The sequence below is a fragment of the Ips typographus genome, linkage group LG11 (assembly GCF_016097725.1).
Source record: "Ips typographus isolate SLU linkage group LG11, UJ_Ityp_2.0, whole genome shotgun sequence".
Lineage (NCBI taxonomy): Eukaryota > Metazoa > Arthropoda > Insecta > Coleoptera > Curculionidae > Ips > Ips typographus.
Genome location: NC_138432.1, coordinates 5,291,137 through 5,306,451, shown reverse-complemented (window position 1 = coordinate 5,306,451; position 15,315 = coordinate 5,291,137). Strand labels below are relative to the sequence as shown.

Sequence of the window (15,315 nt, the reverse complement as noted above, 5' to 3'; positions counted from 1 at the left end):
TGAGCTGTGACGTCATCCAGTTTTAGTTTGATTTTCTCTATTTACAAAAAAAATAGTTATACAGGATGGTTCAAAACGGTTGTAAAGGCAATTTGTGTCACTATAATAACTGATTCAGTATTTTATTGCAAAACCGTAGTGGTTAAGCTGACTAATAGCTTAAATTATACAGGGTGTCCAAATGTATGGTTTTTCCTAGTCCTTGTACACTCCTGACCTATTTGACTAATCAATCAATTGCAAATCAATGGCATTCTATCGCAATTTCTACAAAACTACGGCATACATACATATCCAACTTGATTTTTGCCCTTAAATATTTCATCATTTGTCGTTTTTACTAAAATCATTATACTGGGTGGTGTGAACAGAATTTTAAGAGCTACAAGTTGCAGTAATGAATCACCCTGTAGCTAAAAAGGTCAAAACTCTATTTTTGTGTTTATGATTATAGACATTATACACGGTAATACAAAAAGGTTTTTCAGGGTTAAAAGTTGATTTACAGGGTGGTCCAGTTTTAAATGTCAATAATTCACCAATCCATAGCCAATTAAAAAATAAGTTGACATTCATTATGTCATTTTCCTGAAAAGTGCTTCCTAAGGAAAATACAGTCCTTCAAATTTCTGTTTAAAAAATCGTTTTTTTTTTGTCAACTGTCTGTCAGACCGTTGGGGCAATATTGATCAAATTTGGAACAAGCACTTTATTACACATTATTACGGTCAAAGACCCAAAACTAACCCAACCCAACTTAAAAATTGTCTTGGAAACGGAAAATTCACTTAAGAAGTTTAAAAAATATTATTGTAGCCAGTTTTCATAGTTTCCAGACAAACTAAAAGACTTTAGTTTTGAAAATTGAATTAGAAAAGATAAAAATTTCAGAAGCTTAAAAATTGTGTTTGTAACCAGTTTTCATGCAAATCGAGAGACTTTAATACTAAAAATTGACTTGTAGACATAAAAACTACTTTTTCAAGAATTTGTTACTACAAATTCATACATTTAAACCTTAAAAATTGACTTGAACCCCAAAATGTGACTGAACTAATGAAAAGTGACATCAGAAGCTTAAAATTTGCATTTGAAGTAAGTTTTCATAATTTGAAGACAAATTTCAATATTTTAGTCTTGAAAATAGTCTTAGATGCAGGACATTGACATTAGATTCATGAAAATTGTCTTGAAAACGAACTTTTCGTGCTTTTTACTTTGCTTTTCATTTTCTTCGAATTCTGGACTATCTTTAGTGCTTCAAAACTGCTTTCAGCTTGGAAAATCGAGTTTCAAGACTATCTTCACCAAGTTATTGACATAGCAAACTTAAAAAACAATTTTTACATTCTTCATAGACTTAAAATAGCATTCCAAGCTTTGGCACTATTAAATCGACTTCTAGACACCTCAGTGCTAAAAATTCAGGTATTTCTTAATAAACTAGACTGTTTTTAGTGTTTTAAGGCTGTTTTCAGTGCCTCAAATCGAGTTTCAAGACTATCTTTACAAAGTTTTTGACTTATCATGCCTAAAAGCCAGTGTGTCCACTGACCATAGTCCTGAAAATGTTATTTCAAGCTTCTTCACTATTAAATTGACTTCTACACTCATAGGTGCAATAAATTGTAGCATCTCTAAGAAATTCAGACTGTTTTTAATGCTTTTTAAGACTGAAAAATCGAAAATTTCCAAAAATCAAGTTTCTTCAGGAATAAAAGTAAAAAATTTTGGTACCAAATGCTACAATAATAGTCTTGAAAACTAATTTTTAGAAATAAAATAGTCTAAAAATTTAATTTACTTCTTGACTTGTTGAAAGTTGAAGAAAATTGAGTTGTACACCAATTACAGTCTTGAAAATATACTTTTGAACTCTTTAGTCCTAGTAAAGTCAGTTCTAGCATTAAAAGTCAACTTTTATATTATTTTTAGTAGTAAAAAATGAGTTTCATGCACAATACAATCTTTGTCTTGATTTCCGGACTTTTTTTAGTTCTTGAATGCTAGTTTCAGACACTCAACCAGGATGGCAGTCTGAGAAAGCGAATCATAAGACCATTCTTAGTAGTAAAAAAGTTTTTAGACTATTCAGTACAAATTTGGACTTTCACAAGTCTTGGATGTTCAGTTTTAAAATATAAAACGATTTTTTAAATTGAAATTTGGAGGACTGTGTCTTCCTTAGGAAACCTTTTTCAGAAAAATGACATAATGCAAGTCAACTTTGATTTTTTGATTAGCTATGAAATGGTGAATTATTGATATTTAAAACTGGACCACCCTGTATTAAGTTCCTAAACTTTCCATCTTGCTTTAGTCAAAAAAAAAAATGTTTAATACTATTCCCTTTTAGAACTAGAGACAAGTCAGTATTCTGCACTTTAGTTTAGACTTTAATTCTTAAAAACCATTTGATGTTCTGTGTAGCAGTAAAATATACTTTGTTTTACATCTATAATTTACATGCACCGTTTTTACGACTGTTGACGGGGAAATCCAAATTTTCCGCTTTATTGTAATGCCCTATAAAAAGTACTTTACCACCTATGCAACTGGATTTTTCGCAAAAACTGACTTAATTTCCTTTAGTAATAATTCAATCTGCACTTTTATGGTCGCTTTTAAAACTCGAAAGAAGCTCTGGCAATAGTAAACCCGTCATAGCAAAAGCCGTAAAAATACGCCTCGTAAAAAGTGCAATTTTAGTTTAAGTCCGCAATAAACCTTCCATTAACACTTATTACAGACGTGGATTAGAAACGTGGAGAAGAAAAAGTGTTGCTCTCTGGCAAATGAGTGACGTCTCATTAATTCTAGCCATCGAGACGGCGGCGTCGGACTTTCCACATCGATTTTCCACACCGTTTCCTTAAATCGTCATTGTTTTCCCCCGGGACATTTGGTATGCTTTAACGTCTTCATACAATAAAGAAAGCTGTTCTCTATAACCTAGAAAAATGACGACTTCTTTAAACATTCTTTTTAGGTGTGTGTGTGTGTGAACTAAACCGACCGTTTCTTATCAAAATATATACGCAGAACGAAAATTGTTTGGATTATACTTCGTGGAATAACAATTTTGATTTAAATTAAAGTAATTTTTCACCTGTCTGTTTCCAGGGAAATATTTTCTTTACGCTCATTAAACGATTAATAATTTTCGGTTGAAAGCATTGCCTTTAGTTATTAGGTTCCTAATGATTTTGTAACATGATTAATGAATTCGTTAAATGACGTCAAAAATATGTTATTTTATGTCTTTTTTCGGTTTTTATCAATTATTACTATTCAAACTATAGTTTTAAGGCAGGGATGTAAAATATCCGGAAAATTAAATTTATGGAAATTTTTTCAGAAAATTTCCGAAAAAATTGGAAAATCTGGTTGAATGTACTTTTAATTCATTAAATTCTTAAGATGTCTTAATTTATTTCATTACAATGCATAAGTTTGACAACAGAGAGGTAAAAGCGGTAATTTTTGAGTCGGAAAATGTCCATTTAAAAAAAAAAAATGGTATAAGTCCAGCATTTTTCTGTGCACAGTGAGTAGTTTGTTTGACTTTGTCAAAAAGCAGTTTGCATTAAAAAGAGACTGCAGTCCAGCATTTAAGTCCAGAATTTCTTTGTTACATACAGCTTTAGTCCTAGAATATTTCTGATACCAAAATCAGTACCATGTCGCAGGATAAAATGAGTATTCTTTCTATTCCTCTAATGAATTCAAACAAGTAACCAAACTTTAATTTGTTATTCGTTTTTTTACAACAAAAAAGTAAGGTAAATCCTGCCTTACTTTACCACCATTGTTCTAAGGGTAATTATTGAAAAAGATCAAAATAAAATAACCAATTAAGTAACCTACAATACCTCTAATATCTAATTCAATCACATAAACTTTCCAGGAAAATGACAAAACTTTTCCATTTAAATTTAAATCGGACCGGACGGATGAATATTTATAACATTCTATCTTTGTTCGTGCCATAATTACCAGCCGTCATATTAATATTTGAAATTTATTTGCAGAAAAAGCCATGTCGCAATGCGCTTGCGTTAGACTGAAGAAAAAGCCCGTTATCAACGAAGATGAAGAACTATCCGACAGTTCCAAGTCGGATATTGCTATGGCTACCACGCCATGCTTGAAACCAAAACCAAAACCAAAAAGACGGTTGTCTTTCAAAATTGGGGATCTACGAAGAATCGTTCCCGACAGGATTTTGCAATGTTTCGGCCAAGACGAGATTGAAATGACCAAATTGGAAAAGAGTAAGTTTGAAACTAAGGTTTTCGCGAAATCCACTCAATCGATCGCTTACGAACCTTCCGAAAAAAGATTATATCGATTGGGCTTGTAAACAATGACGACTGAACAGCAGGTAATTAAAACGGTGCTAATTTAGTTTGGAGAAAGTGGGTGTCGGATCAATATCTCAGAATTAAGCTTAACATGGGGATATAAAATAGAATTAACGTATGAATGGTTTTTGCTAAGGCGAAAAGTCAGCAAAGTATAAGCAAATATACGGGAAAAGAACATTCGTATAACTAAGTAAACTTGGAATTTTGCAATTGTAGCAGTAGCAGTAAGCCGAAGGGTAAATTTTACTCGATTTTCAATATCTCCTGATTCCTTTTTGTGTCACAAAAATTGTATTTCCAATTCTTAAATTCATGAAATTCAATCGGAGCCCGAGGCAAGGAATTACTTTTTAGATTCAGAAATTCTGTATCGTTTACTTAAGTAAGGACTTCCGAAAAACAATTAGTACATTTCTAAATACTTATTTAGTCACACACGGATTGAAGTAATTCCAACTGAGCTGGAAAGTTGGTAGGAAAGCTTCTAGGATCTGGTCCACTTAGCCAAAAGTCAATTTAAACTTCTCTTAAAATGACCAGAGGGAAATTAATTCTCTGCTTTGTTTGAATGTTGGATTACGCTCCAAAAACCGTTTTATACACGAGATAAAACTTGGAATTTGAAAATAACAGGAATGCAGATTGAAAGTACAGGGTGAGTCAACGATAGAGTAAAGTTCAATATCTCATTTGTATCGAGAAATACAAAAGTTTTAGAGAATATTGAGATGCACACTTTAAAATTACTTTTGGACATACAAGGTGGTTCATAAAGATATTAGTTTTTTAAATGAAACACCCTATCTTTTAACACATTTTTAGATTATCTATGAAATTTTAAAACTTTTTTTTTGTTAATCATATCATCATGGTAAAAACTAATATTTTTCTGAAAAAATTGAAACAATAGAAAAACTATTAGGTTTAGGAGAATATGACAGTATTAACAAAAAAGTTTTAAAATTTCATAGAGAATCTAAAATTGTGTAAAACATAGGGGATTCCATTTAAAAAAACTAATATTTTATCTGCCACGCCTTTATGAACCACCCAAAAGTATATCCAAAAGTAATTTTAAACTATACATCTGAATATTCTCTACACTTTTTGTGTTTAACATTTTTTTGTATTTTTCAAAACTAATGAGATAATAAACTTTACTCTATCGTTGACTCACCCTGTACTGTATGAGTTTCCTAATTAAAACTGAAAATCATTTAAGATTCTTCAATAAGTAAAAACATAGAGTGATTTTCATGACAAATTATTAAAATTTAACAAAATCGAAAAGATGTATCAAAAAGCTTAGGTTACTTACTTTTTCGAGTTCAATTCCGAAAATTTACAATCTCTTTTAAAAGCTTAAAGATGATTATTTCCTTCCTATCAATTTTGACCAATCGCTATCAAGAATTAGTATAACAAATGTAAATTTTAAGTGGAAAAATCACTTAACCACTGTCTGTCAGCAGTTTTTCCGGAAAAAAATTCGAAAAAATTTCACACTCCTCACAGCAACATAAAGAATAGTGTTACCCTTTCTAGCTTGAAAGTTATTGTTCTTATTAATTATTGTTCTTATTGTTTTAATTAAAATAAAATGTTTATTTAACTCAGGAAATAATCTTACCAAATATCCCTCGTGCATGGAATACTCGTTTCTAAGTAATTTGTTCTAACGAAGCATGAGCGAGGTTTTTAAACTCGTTTTTCCGAATTTTTCCGGAAAAATTAAATGCACTAGGGATATTACCCCCGAAAATTTGTGTTACGTCTGGACAACCAAGACATTTGAGAAATATCAAAAACTCCTGCTATTAAGAAAACAAATCCTTGTTTTGAAAATAATTTTATGAATCAGTTCTTTTTTTCATTTGAAGACCAGATTCTTGATTATCATCAATTATTATTAATACCATTGAAAAAAAGTAATACTAATTGATGACTCAAAATGTAAGAGCAAGGAAAAAAAGCTGCAAAGCTGGAATTTCTGAAAGTCATGGGATTTAACTATCAAATTCACCTACAAAAATCACGTGACTCTACACAAGTTTAAAATAGTTCCCATACAGTCCATATTTAAAATCAAAACGTTGTTCTGAAGCTCACGTGACGATTTTTACAATTGAAAGAAATTTCTGAAGATTATACTAACTTTTTTCAAATAGCAAGTTTTTTCTTTTACCAAGTCGTGTGATATTATAATAATTAGCGTGTTTTTGTAAATTTCAAAAAAATCAATAATAAAATTAAAAAAATTATTATTTTACAAAAAAGTTGAAAGAGCACTCAAAATTACCAATATTATTTGTGACTAAAGTGTTAATTTTCATAAAATATAATATTAAAAGAGTCCAAAAATTAAACTCATTTTTGCAATTAACTAGGTTATTTCCGTGGAAAACCATACGAAAATATCAATCAAACGTATTTTTAATTACATTAAAAACTAGAATATTAATTTGGTTTAAATTCAGTTCAAGTGAAACGTAGCCTAAATTTGTGTCTGGAAAACTTTCTCGAATTGGTAATACGCTTCTAAATATTACCGAACAATTAATCACCAAATTCAATATTAGATCATCACATCCATAAATCCTGTTAAATATCACCAACATACAACATTCAGAATTAACAGTATTACTACCAAACTAAACTTGTTTCGACATCAAAGCCCTCCCGTTTTGAAGGCAGTGTCATATCTACATTAGCAAGTTTGTTGGAAATCCAATAATGGAAACCGATTCTCCTTTCAATAAGGATTCAGGGTCGATCATTTTGAGGGACTTTTGAAGTTTACTGAGCCTTTAATCGTGTTACGATTTAGTTGTTCTAAGGTCAGTTTGGTGTAAAACAGTTATTACTGTAAATCTGGGTAACTGAAAAATGTAGTTTAGTAAGAAAATGAGAGAGCTTTTTTGAGTTTAGAAATTAATTATAACTTATAACTCGAATAATTATTTTCGTACAATTAAAACTATTCTGCTTAGACAGAACACTCCCCAATAATTAATGAAACTAAAACAATCTAAATGGACGATAATCGATGAAGTCATTATCGTCAATCTAGTTCCCGTCTCCACTTACACAACAAATAAGAAATCCTTTCTATTTTTCGTTGTATAAAGAGACGATAACAAATTTGAAAGCTAAATGCAGAACCAATTGCATGCCAAGACAAGTCGATTTAAAGTTAGATTAATATGCCCGAAGGGATGTTTTGCTTTCAGTTTTCTTGCTGTAAATTTTAAACTAAAAGCAACAGGTAATTGAAATAACAGTGTTAAGTGTCGATACAAAAGAAAGTTTACACGTTATATTGACCTTTATTGCGTTTACGATTTTGCAATAAGGTTCGTTTAACTTTATTCAAAGTTGAAATAAGAACTAGAGGAAAATTCGATTTCCTTTTGGGCAACTTTACCGAAGTTTAATCGACTCCCGTTCACCTTTTCAAAACTTTTGGTTGCGGTTGTACCATCAATGCTAATTTCAGACCAGGTATTATAAAAACATTTTTGGGAATTGTTACACTTTGTAAATTTTAAACATTTAAATGAATTAAGTACTACTGCAAACATAATATAGTAAAAGGACTTTGACATTTTACCTTACATTGAGATTCAAGCCAAGTTTAAGGGTTTCGTGTGCATACTAATTTAACTTCAAACGGATTCTGCCAAAATGGTATGCGTAGTAATCACAACCGCCTCATAATATGTGCACATACTCAACTAATTTCCAGCTCACCAAAGGCAAAACGCCTGGAGCATTTGTATCCGAGCTTCCTAATTTACTACGTTTCCATGCAAATGTCGTTATCTACTTGATTGCAATTTTGTTGCTACCAATTTTGACGGATTATATGTGTAAATGTAACTAGTTTGCTGAATTGAGGTTTATTGGGAGGTAAAGTAGAGCAATATGAGCAGTTAGACGTCATATTCATAAAAAGTAATAAATAAAATTACCGGTAAAATAAATATTTTACTTTTCCAGGAAAATTTTACTGGTATTGATACTGTGTTTCTGGCAGTTCAAATTTTGACACCAGTTTTCTCTCTGACTGTACCAAATTTTGTAATGTTTTTCAGGTTATTGTATAGGAAATATAATGAGGATTCCAAAAATGTGCTTAAAACAGTGATTTTCTCACTTCAAGTGGGTTTTACAGACGAATTTGTCTCTGACTGTCCTTTCAAACTGGGTTTATGGCAGTTCAAATTTCGACACCGGTTTTCTCTCTGACTGTACCAAATATTGTAGTGTTTTTTCAGGTTATTGGATAGGAAATATAATAAGGATTCCAAAAATGTGCTTAAAACCGTGATTTTCTCACTTCAAGTGGGTTTTACAGACGATTTTGTCCCTGACTGTCTTTTCAAACTGTGTTTCAGGCAGTTCAAATTTTGACACCGGTTTTCTCTCTGACTGTACCAAATTTTGTAGTGTTTTTTCAGGTTATTGGATAGGAAATATAATAAGGATTCCAAAAATGTGCTTAAAACAGTGATTTTCTCACTTCAAGTGGGTTTTACAGACGATTTTGTCCCTGACTGTCTTTTCAAACTGTGTTTCAGGCAGTTCAAATTTTGACACCGGTTTTCTCTCTGACTGTACCAAATTTTGTAGTGTTTTTCAGGTTATTAGATAGGAAATATAATGAGGATTCCAAAAATGTGCTTAAAACAGTGATTTTCTCACTTCAAGTGGGTTTTACAGACGATTTTGTCCCTGACTGTCTTTTCAAACTGTGTTTCAGGCAGTTCAAATTTTGAGACCGGTTTTCTCTCTGACTGTACCAAATTTTGTAGTGTTTTTTCAGGTTATTGGATAGGAAATTTAATGAGGATTCAAAAAATGTGTTTAAAATGGTCATTTTCTCACTCCAAGTGGGTTTGACAAGCACTTTTTTTCTGACTGTCAAACTGTGCTCAAAAGTTGCAAAAATCATGGAGTTTAGAAAAGTTTTCTTGCAGTATTCGGTACAAAAAGTGTTTCTGAGATTTATGACAGTTATTTTGACAGTGGTCACTGTGAAAATTTGAATAGAATTTGCAAGAATTACAGTTTACACTTTTACAGAATTACACCGATTTCTCAGGATGTTCGAAACAAGATGGGTTTCTGCGAATTATGGCAGTTATTTTGACAATTATTTTCAGTAAATTACTGGGTAAGTTACGAATTGTACTTTACTCCAGATTTGCGTCATTTTTCTCATCTCAAAAACATATTATTTGTCCTAATTTAAAAATGAGATAATAAAGAAAAGTGACAAAAAACTAAAAATGCTATCTTTGTTAGAAAAGGCAACTTGTTTATAAAAAAGTGAGAAAAGTTTTACTTCATTTATTTTATTATTGATAAACCAAAATCTTTAAAACAATAATAAATATCAAATCAATCTTATATTCAGTCTTTATTTTTCAGGATTTTTTCCTGACAATATTGACCGAAAATGGTTTTAATGCAATTAGTGACAGCCATGACATGAAACTGATATCTTTCAAGCAAATTTAAATTACGCCCATAAATTGGAAAAAATTGGTAAGTTTTCCTATCATACTGAATTTTTTTTCCATCATAAAAAAAATACAATAACATTAGGAAATTAAAAAAAATAGGTTAAAATAATAAAACAGCTTTCTAATTGATTGGTAAGTTCTCCGTTTCGTCACATTCAAATAAAAACTGAATTCGTTATCGAATTTCCATTACGTTTTCACAGGTTTCCAATGCCATGACTAGTAAACATTACGTTTAAACTTAAATTCGAGTGCTTCGGCAAATAAATCATCAACACGTGCTGATATGTTGATTTGTATGTTTAGTGGAGCTTTTCGAGTTGTACACGAAGAGAGGTTTTTGAAAACTTTGTACCCCCGAAGATTGGCAGACAAACTGAAAGTTTCAAATTAAATCAGTGGTGCTTTTTAAGAATCACGTTCAACACGAAATTGCAAGAACGTTTATTACGTCAAACTCTCGTTACTATCTTTCTTGTAGTAATAAAGTAATATGAATTTCAGTGGTTGCAGTTGCCATTGTCGTCTCTATATGAACTTGCTTTATAAGGTCGTTTAAAGCACCCATAAAATGTTCTGTGCTAGTGAACAACAGTGTAATAATTCTCATTAGTTTACTGTATATTAGCTGTGCAATACGAAAATCAGGCTTGGGAATTACATTTTAACTAGAGTGGAGTTCCGACAATAAAAGCAAGTTTCGCAAAATGACGCAAATGTAGCATAAATGGCAAACATGAAAGCCGTATTAAAGCCCACGTTCATTGCCAACACGAAAGACCTGAATAGGCTTGACTTGGTATTTATTTTATTTTTAGGGCTTTTCCTTTCAACGTATAGGCTTATCACGTCATGAAATCGCCAATTAAACGATAAGTGAAATGCGGAACCGTACAAAAATAGAAATCTGAATCATACAACAACAAATTATGAAAACTACGTCTAAACCGCATTAAAGCGATAAATCCTGAGATATAAAGCCAACGCCTATAAAACATTTTTCTTGTCCATGAGGGTTATATCAGGGGTTGAAAATGTAACCTATTTCTGCTACGAACCGTAAAACAAAACAAAAAAAGAGAAAAACCAATTTTCTGCCCTTTTGTAAGACAGTAATACTTGCAGGTCTTTCGGTTTATCCCTAGGTAATTGCACAAACACACATGGATGAGTAAAGGACGGAATAATATTGAATTTGCAATGTGAATCCAGTCCAGATTTCACTCATTTATGTGTTTTCTTAACCAGTCAATAAAAAAAATCAAAAATGTTGTTCCAATGACTGACTGTAAAGGGTACAAGACATTTGATAATTGCTTTTTTGGTGATGGATTTCAAAACAGCATTTCTATTAGCCAACTAAAATTTATTCAGTTAAATGAATTTTTCAGGGGTAATATCCCTAGTGAATTTAATTTTTCCGGAAAAATTCGGAAAAACGAGTTTCTAAGTAATTTGTTAAAACAAATTACGTAATTTGTTAAAACAAATTACTTAGAAACGAGTATTCCATGCACGAGGGATATTTGGTAAGATTATTTCCTGAGTTAAATAAACATTTTATTTTAATTAAAACAATAAGAACAATAATTAATAAGAACAATAACTTTCAAGCTAGAAAGGGTAACACTATTCTTTATGTTGCTGTGAGGAGTGTGAAATTTTTTCGAATTTTTTTCCGGAGAATCTGCTGACAGCTAAGTTGACAGTTGTTAAGTGATTTTTCCACTTAAAATTTACATTTGTTATACTAATTCTTGATAGCGATTGGTCAAAATTGATAGGAAGGAAATAATCTGCAAAAACACTGAAACCAGTCACTTCCAACCAACTCTGTATTACATTAAATTAAATCCTGTAGAAAGTTTGAGGAGGTTTTGCGTTCCATTGCGTGTAAATATACCGAGAGAGTAACGAAAGCCTCAAAACTCAATTTCGATCCGAGCCTTTTACGTAAGAGTTTAAATCAGTTCCTCTTTGAAATGGAGCCCGTGTCTCTGTTGTACCTATATTGAATTTAAACTCCCACGTTAAAAACGAGACGGAGTGATCCATATGAAACAAATTTGCATAGAGAATTTGGAATATTTTGGACTAAATGTAAAAGTATATTGAGTTTAATGTAAACTGGGTTTTGAAAATTAAAAAAGTAAAATTTAGTGTAACAAGAAAATTTACCAATTTTATAAATTATGGGTACAAGCGGTGTCAAAATTTGAACTGTCAGAAACACAGTTTGAAAGAACAGTCAAGGATAAAATCGGCTGCAAAACCTACTTGGAGTGAGAAAATGACTGTTTTAAGCACATTTTTAAAATTTTCATTAAATTTCCTATTAAATAACCTGAAAAAACACTTTAAAATTTGGTTCAGTCAGAGAGAAAAGCGGTGTCAAAATTTGAACTGTCAGAAACACAGTTTGAAAGGACAGTCAAGGATAAAATCGGCTGTAAAACCTACTTGGAGTGAGAAAATCACAATTTTAACACATTTTTTGAATCCTCATTAAATTTCCTATCCAATAACCTGAAAAAACACTTTAAAATTTGGTTCAGTCAGAGAGAAAAGCGGTGTCAAAATTTGAACTGTCAGAAACACAGTTTGAAAGACAGTCAAGGATAAAATCGGCTGTAAAACCTACTTGGAGTGAGAAAATGACTGTTTTAAGCACATTTTTAAAATTCTCATTAAATTTCGTATTACATAACCTGAAAAAACACTTTAAAATTTGGTTCAGTCAGAGAGAAAAGCGGTGTCAAAATTTGAACTGTCAGAAACACAGTTTGAAAGACAGTCAAGGATAAAATCGGCTGTAAAACCTACTTGGAGTGAGGAAATGACTGTTTTAAGCACATTTTTTAAATTTCCATTAAATTTCCTATTAAATAACCTGAAAAAACACTTTAAAATTTGGTTCAGTCAAAGAGAAAAGCGGTGTGAAAATTTGAACTGTCAGAAACACAGTTTGAAAGGACAGTCAAGGATAAAATCGGCTGTAAAACCTACTTGGAGTGAGAAAATGACTATTTTAAGCAAATTTTTAAAATTCTCATTAAATTTCCTATAAAATAACCTGAAATAACACTCTAAAATTTGGTTCAGTTAGAGAGAAAAGCGGTGTCAAAATTTGAACTGTTAGAAACACAGTTTGAAAGGACAGTCAAGGATAAAATCGGCTGTAAAACCTACTTGGAGTGAGAAAATTACTGTTTTAGGCACATTTTTAAAATTCTCATTAAATTTTCTATTAAATAACCTGAAAAAAACACTTTAAAATTTGGTTCAGTCAGAGAGAAAAGCGGTGTCAAAATTTGAACTGTCAGAAACACAGTTTGAAAGGACAGTCAAGGATAAAATCGGCTGTAAAACCTACTTGGAGTGAGAAAATGACTATTTTAAGCAAATTTTTAAAATTCTCATTAAATTTCCTATAAAATAACCTGAAATAACACTCTAAAATTTGGTTCAGTTAGAGAGAAAAGCGGTGTCAAAATTTGAACTGTTAGAAACACAGTTTGAAAGGACAGTCAAGGATAAAATCGGCTGTAAAACCTACTTGGAGTGAGAAAATTACTGTTTTAGGCACATTTTTAAAATTCTCATTAAATTTTCTATTAAATAACCTGAAAAAACACTTTAAAATTTGGTTCAGTCAGAGAGAAAAGCGGTGTGAAAATTTGAACTGTCAGAAACACAGTTTGAAAGGACAGTCAAGGATAAAATCGGCTGTAAAACTTACTTGGAGTGAGAAAATGACTATTTTAAGCAAATTTTTAAAATTCTCATTAAATTTCCTATAAAATAACCTGAAATAACACTCTAAAATTTGGTTCAGTTAGAGAGAAAAGCGGTGTCAAAATTTGAACTGTTAGAAACACAGTTTGAAAGGACAGTCAAGGATAAAATCGGCTGTAAAACCTACTTGGAGTGAGAAAATTACTGTTTTAGGCACATTTTTAAAATTCTCATTAAATTTTCTATTAAATAACCTGAAAAAACACTTTAAAATTTGGTTCAGTCAGAGAGAAAAGCGGTGTCAAAATTTGAACTGTCAGAAACACAGTTTGAAAGACAGTCAAGGATAAAATCGCCGGTAAAACCTACTTGGAGTGAGAAAATTACTGTTTTAGGCACATTTTTCAAATTCTCATTAAATTTCCTATCCAATAACCTGAAAAAACTACAAGATTTAGTACTAAAATATTTATTTTACCGGTAATTTACATAGTGACAATTGGCGCTAATACCTATTTTTTGTACTCTACAAAATATTGCTTTACACGAATTCGCTTATCTGATACTGATTAACTTAGGTAAATATTTATTGTTGTTCTTGAGCAACCACTGATATATTACACCATTACAGATAAGAGTGTGTAATGGCGTCTGCTCGTTATTTACCTTAACCCGGATGTTCCTATCAATATCAAACCAATATCGCTAATTATGGGATTATGTAAGTAAAAGCTTTCAGTGAGGTAATAAGACAAGTTTGTAATTTTATAAATTCAGGTATAAAAATTTCAAAATAAGAGAAAATTAGTGGTAAGAAGAGAGAACCATTTCAAGAATGTTTTTCTTCTTAAAAACTACTTCTAAGAACGAACCTGCAGAACAACACAGTTTATAATTGTAATTTACTTTTATGTATACTACTTTTTAAATGTGCTTTGTACCATTCTGGGAAATCTGTAAACGATCTTGCGATAAAACTAAAAGTACTGCAAAGAGAAAATTCACCAGAAACTTACTTAAGTTTTTAAAGCTCAAACTTAAAATTGCACTTGATTGTTTGCAATTACGCTCGTATTACAGTTGCTTTTATTTACCCAGAAGCATCTCATATTTACACTGTAAATTGTAGGATCCAAAGTAAAAATAAAGAATAATGTTATTGTCATGCAGCTTATTCAGCTTATCGTATTATATTTTATCCCCGATGGGATTAAATCGTACAAAACTGATTTCTGCAAAATTACTACACAATGACCGCGTTAATTTTGCGAACAGAAAACATAAAACAATTTGATTGGATAAACACGCTGGTTGGCGACACGAAAGACCAGAATCGGCTCGACCTGCAGTTATTTATGTTGGGCCTTTTATGTTCAGTGTTATCGTGTCGTGAAATCGGCAATTAAAGGATATACAAGAGTGTAATGTCACGTAAATGACAGCTAGTGGAACGCAAACATGAAATGCGGTAAAAATGCGCTAAGAAACATTCAAAAAGTGTGAATCGTACAGTGAAAGATTATGACAAGTTAAAACATTTTCAGCTTACTCATTTGAAAAACTTGAAAAGCACTGAATTATAGTAGTTAACTATCTAATTTAAGCTTGTCATACACTTGATAACTCCATTAAGACATTCGAGCGTGGATTCAGAACGTAAAATTCAAAAATATTACTAATAATTA

The 15,315-nt window shown here is 31.3% G+C and overlaps 1 protein-coding gene across 2 annotated transcripts in view; it reads left to right on the top strand.

The window, feature by feature from the left end:
• The window catches only part of rdgC (retinal degeneration C), a 51,005-nt gene that overhangs the window by 10,073 nt on the left and 25,617 nt on the right, over positions 1-15,315 (top strand). For both annotated transcript variants that reach the window (XM_081988886.1, XM_081988885.1), the window contains exon 2: positions 4,032-4,274. In XM_081988886.1, coding sequence (XP_081845012.1) covers positions 4,040-4,274 — 235 coding nt within the window. In that variant the 5' untranslated portion in view covers positions 4,032-4,039. The remainder of the gene's footprint in view (positions 1-4,031; positions 4,275-15,315) is intronic.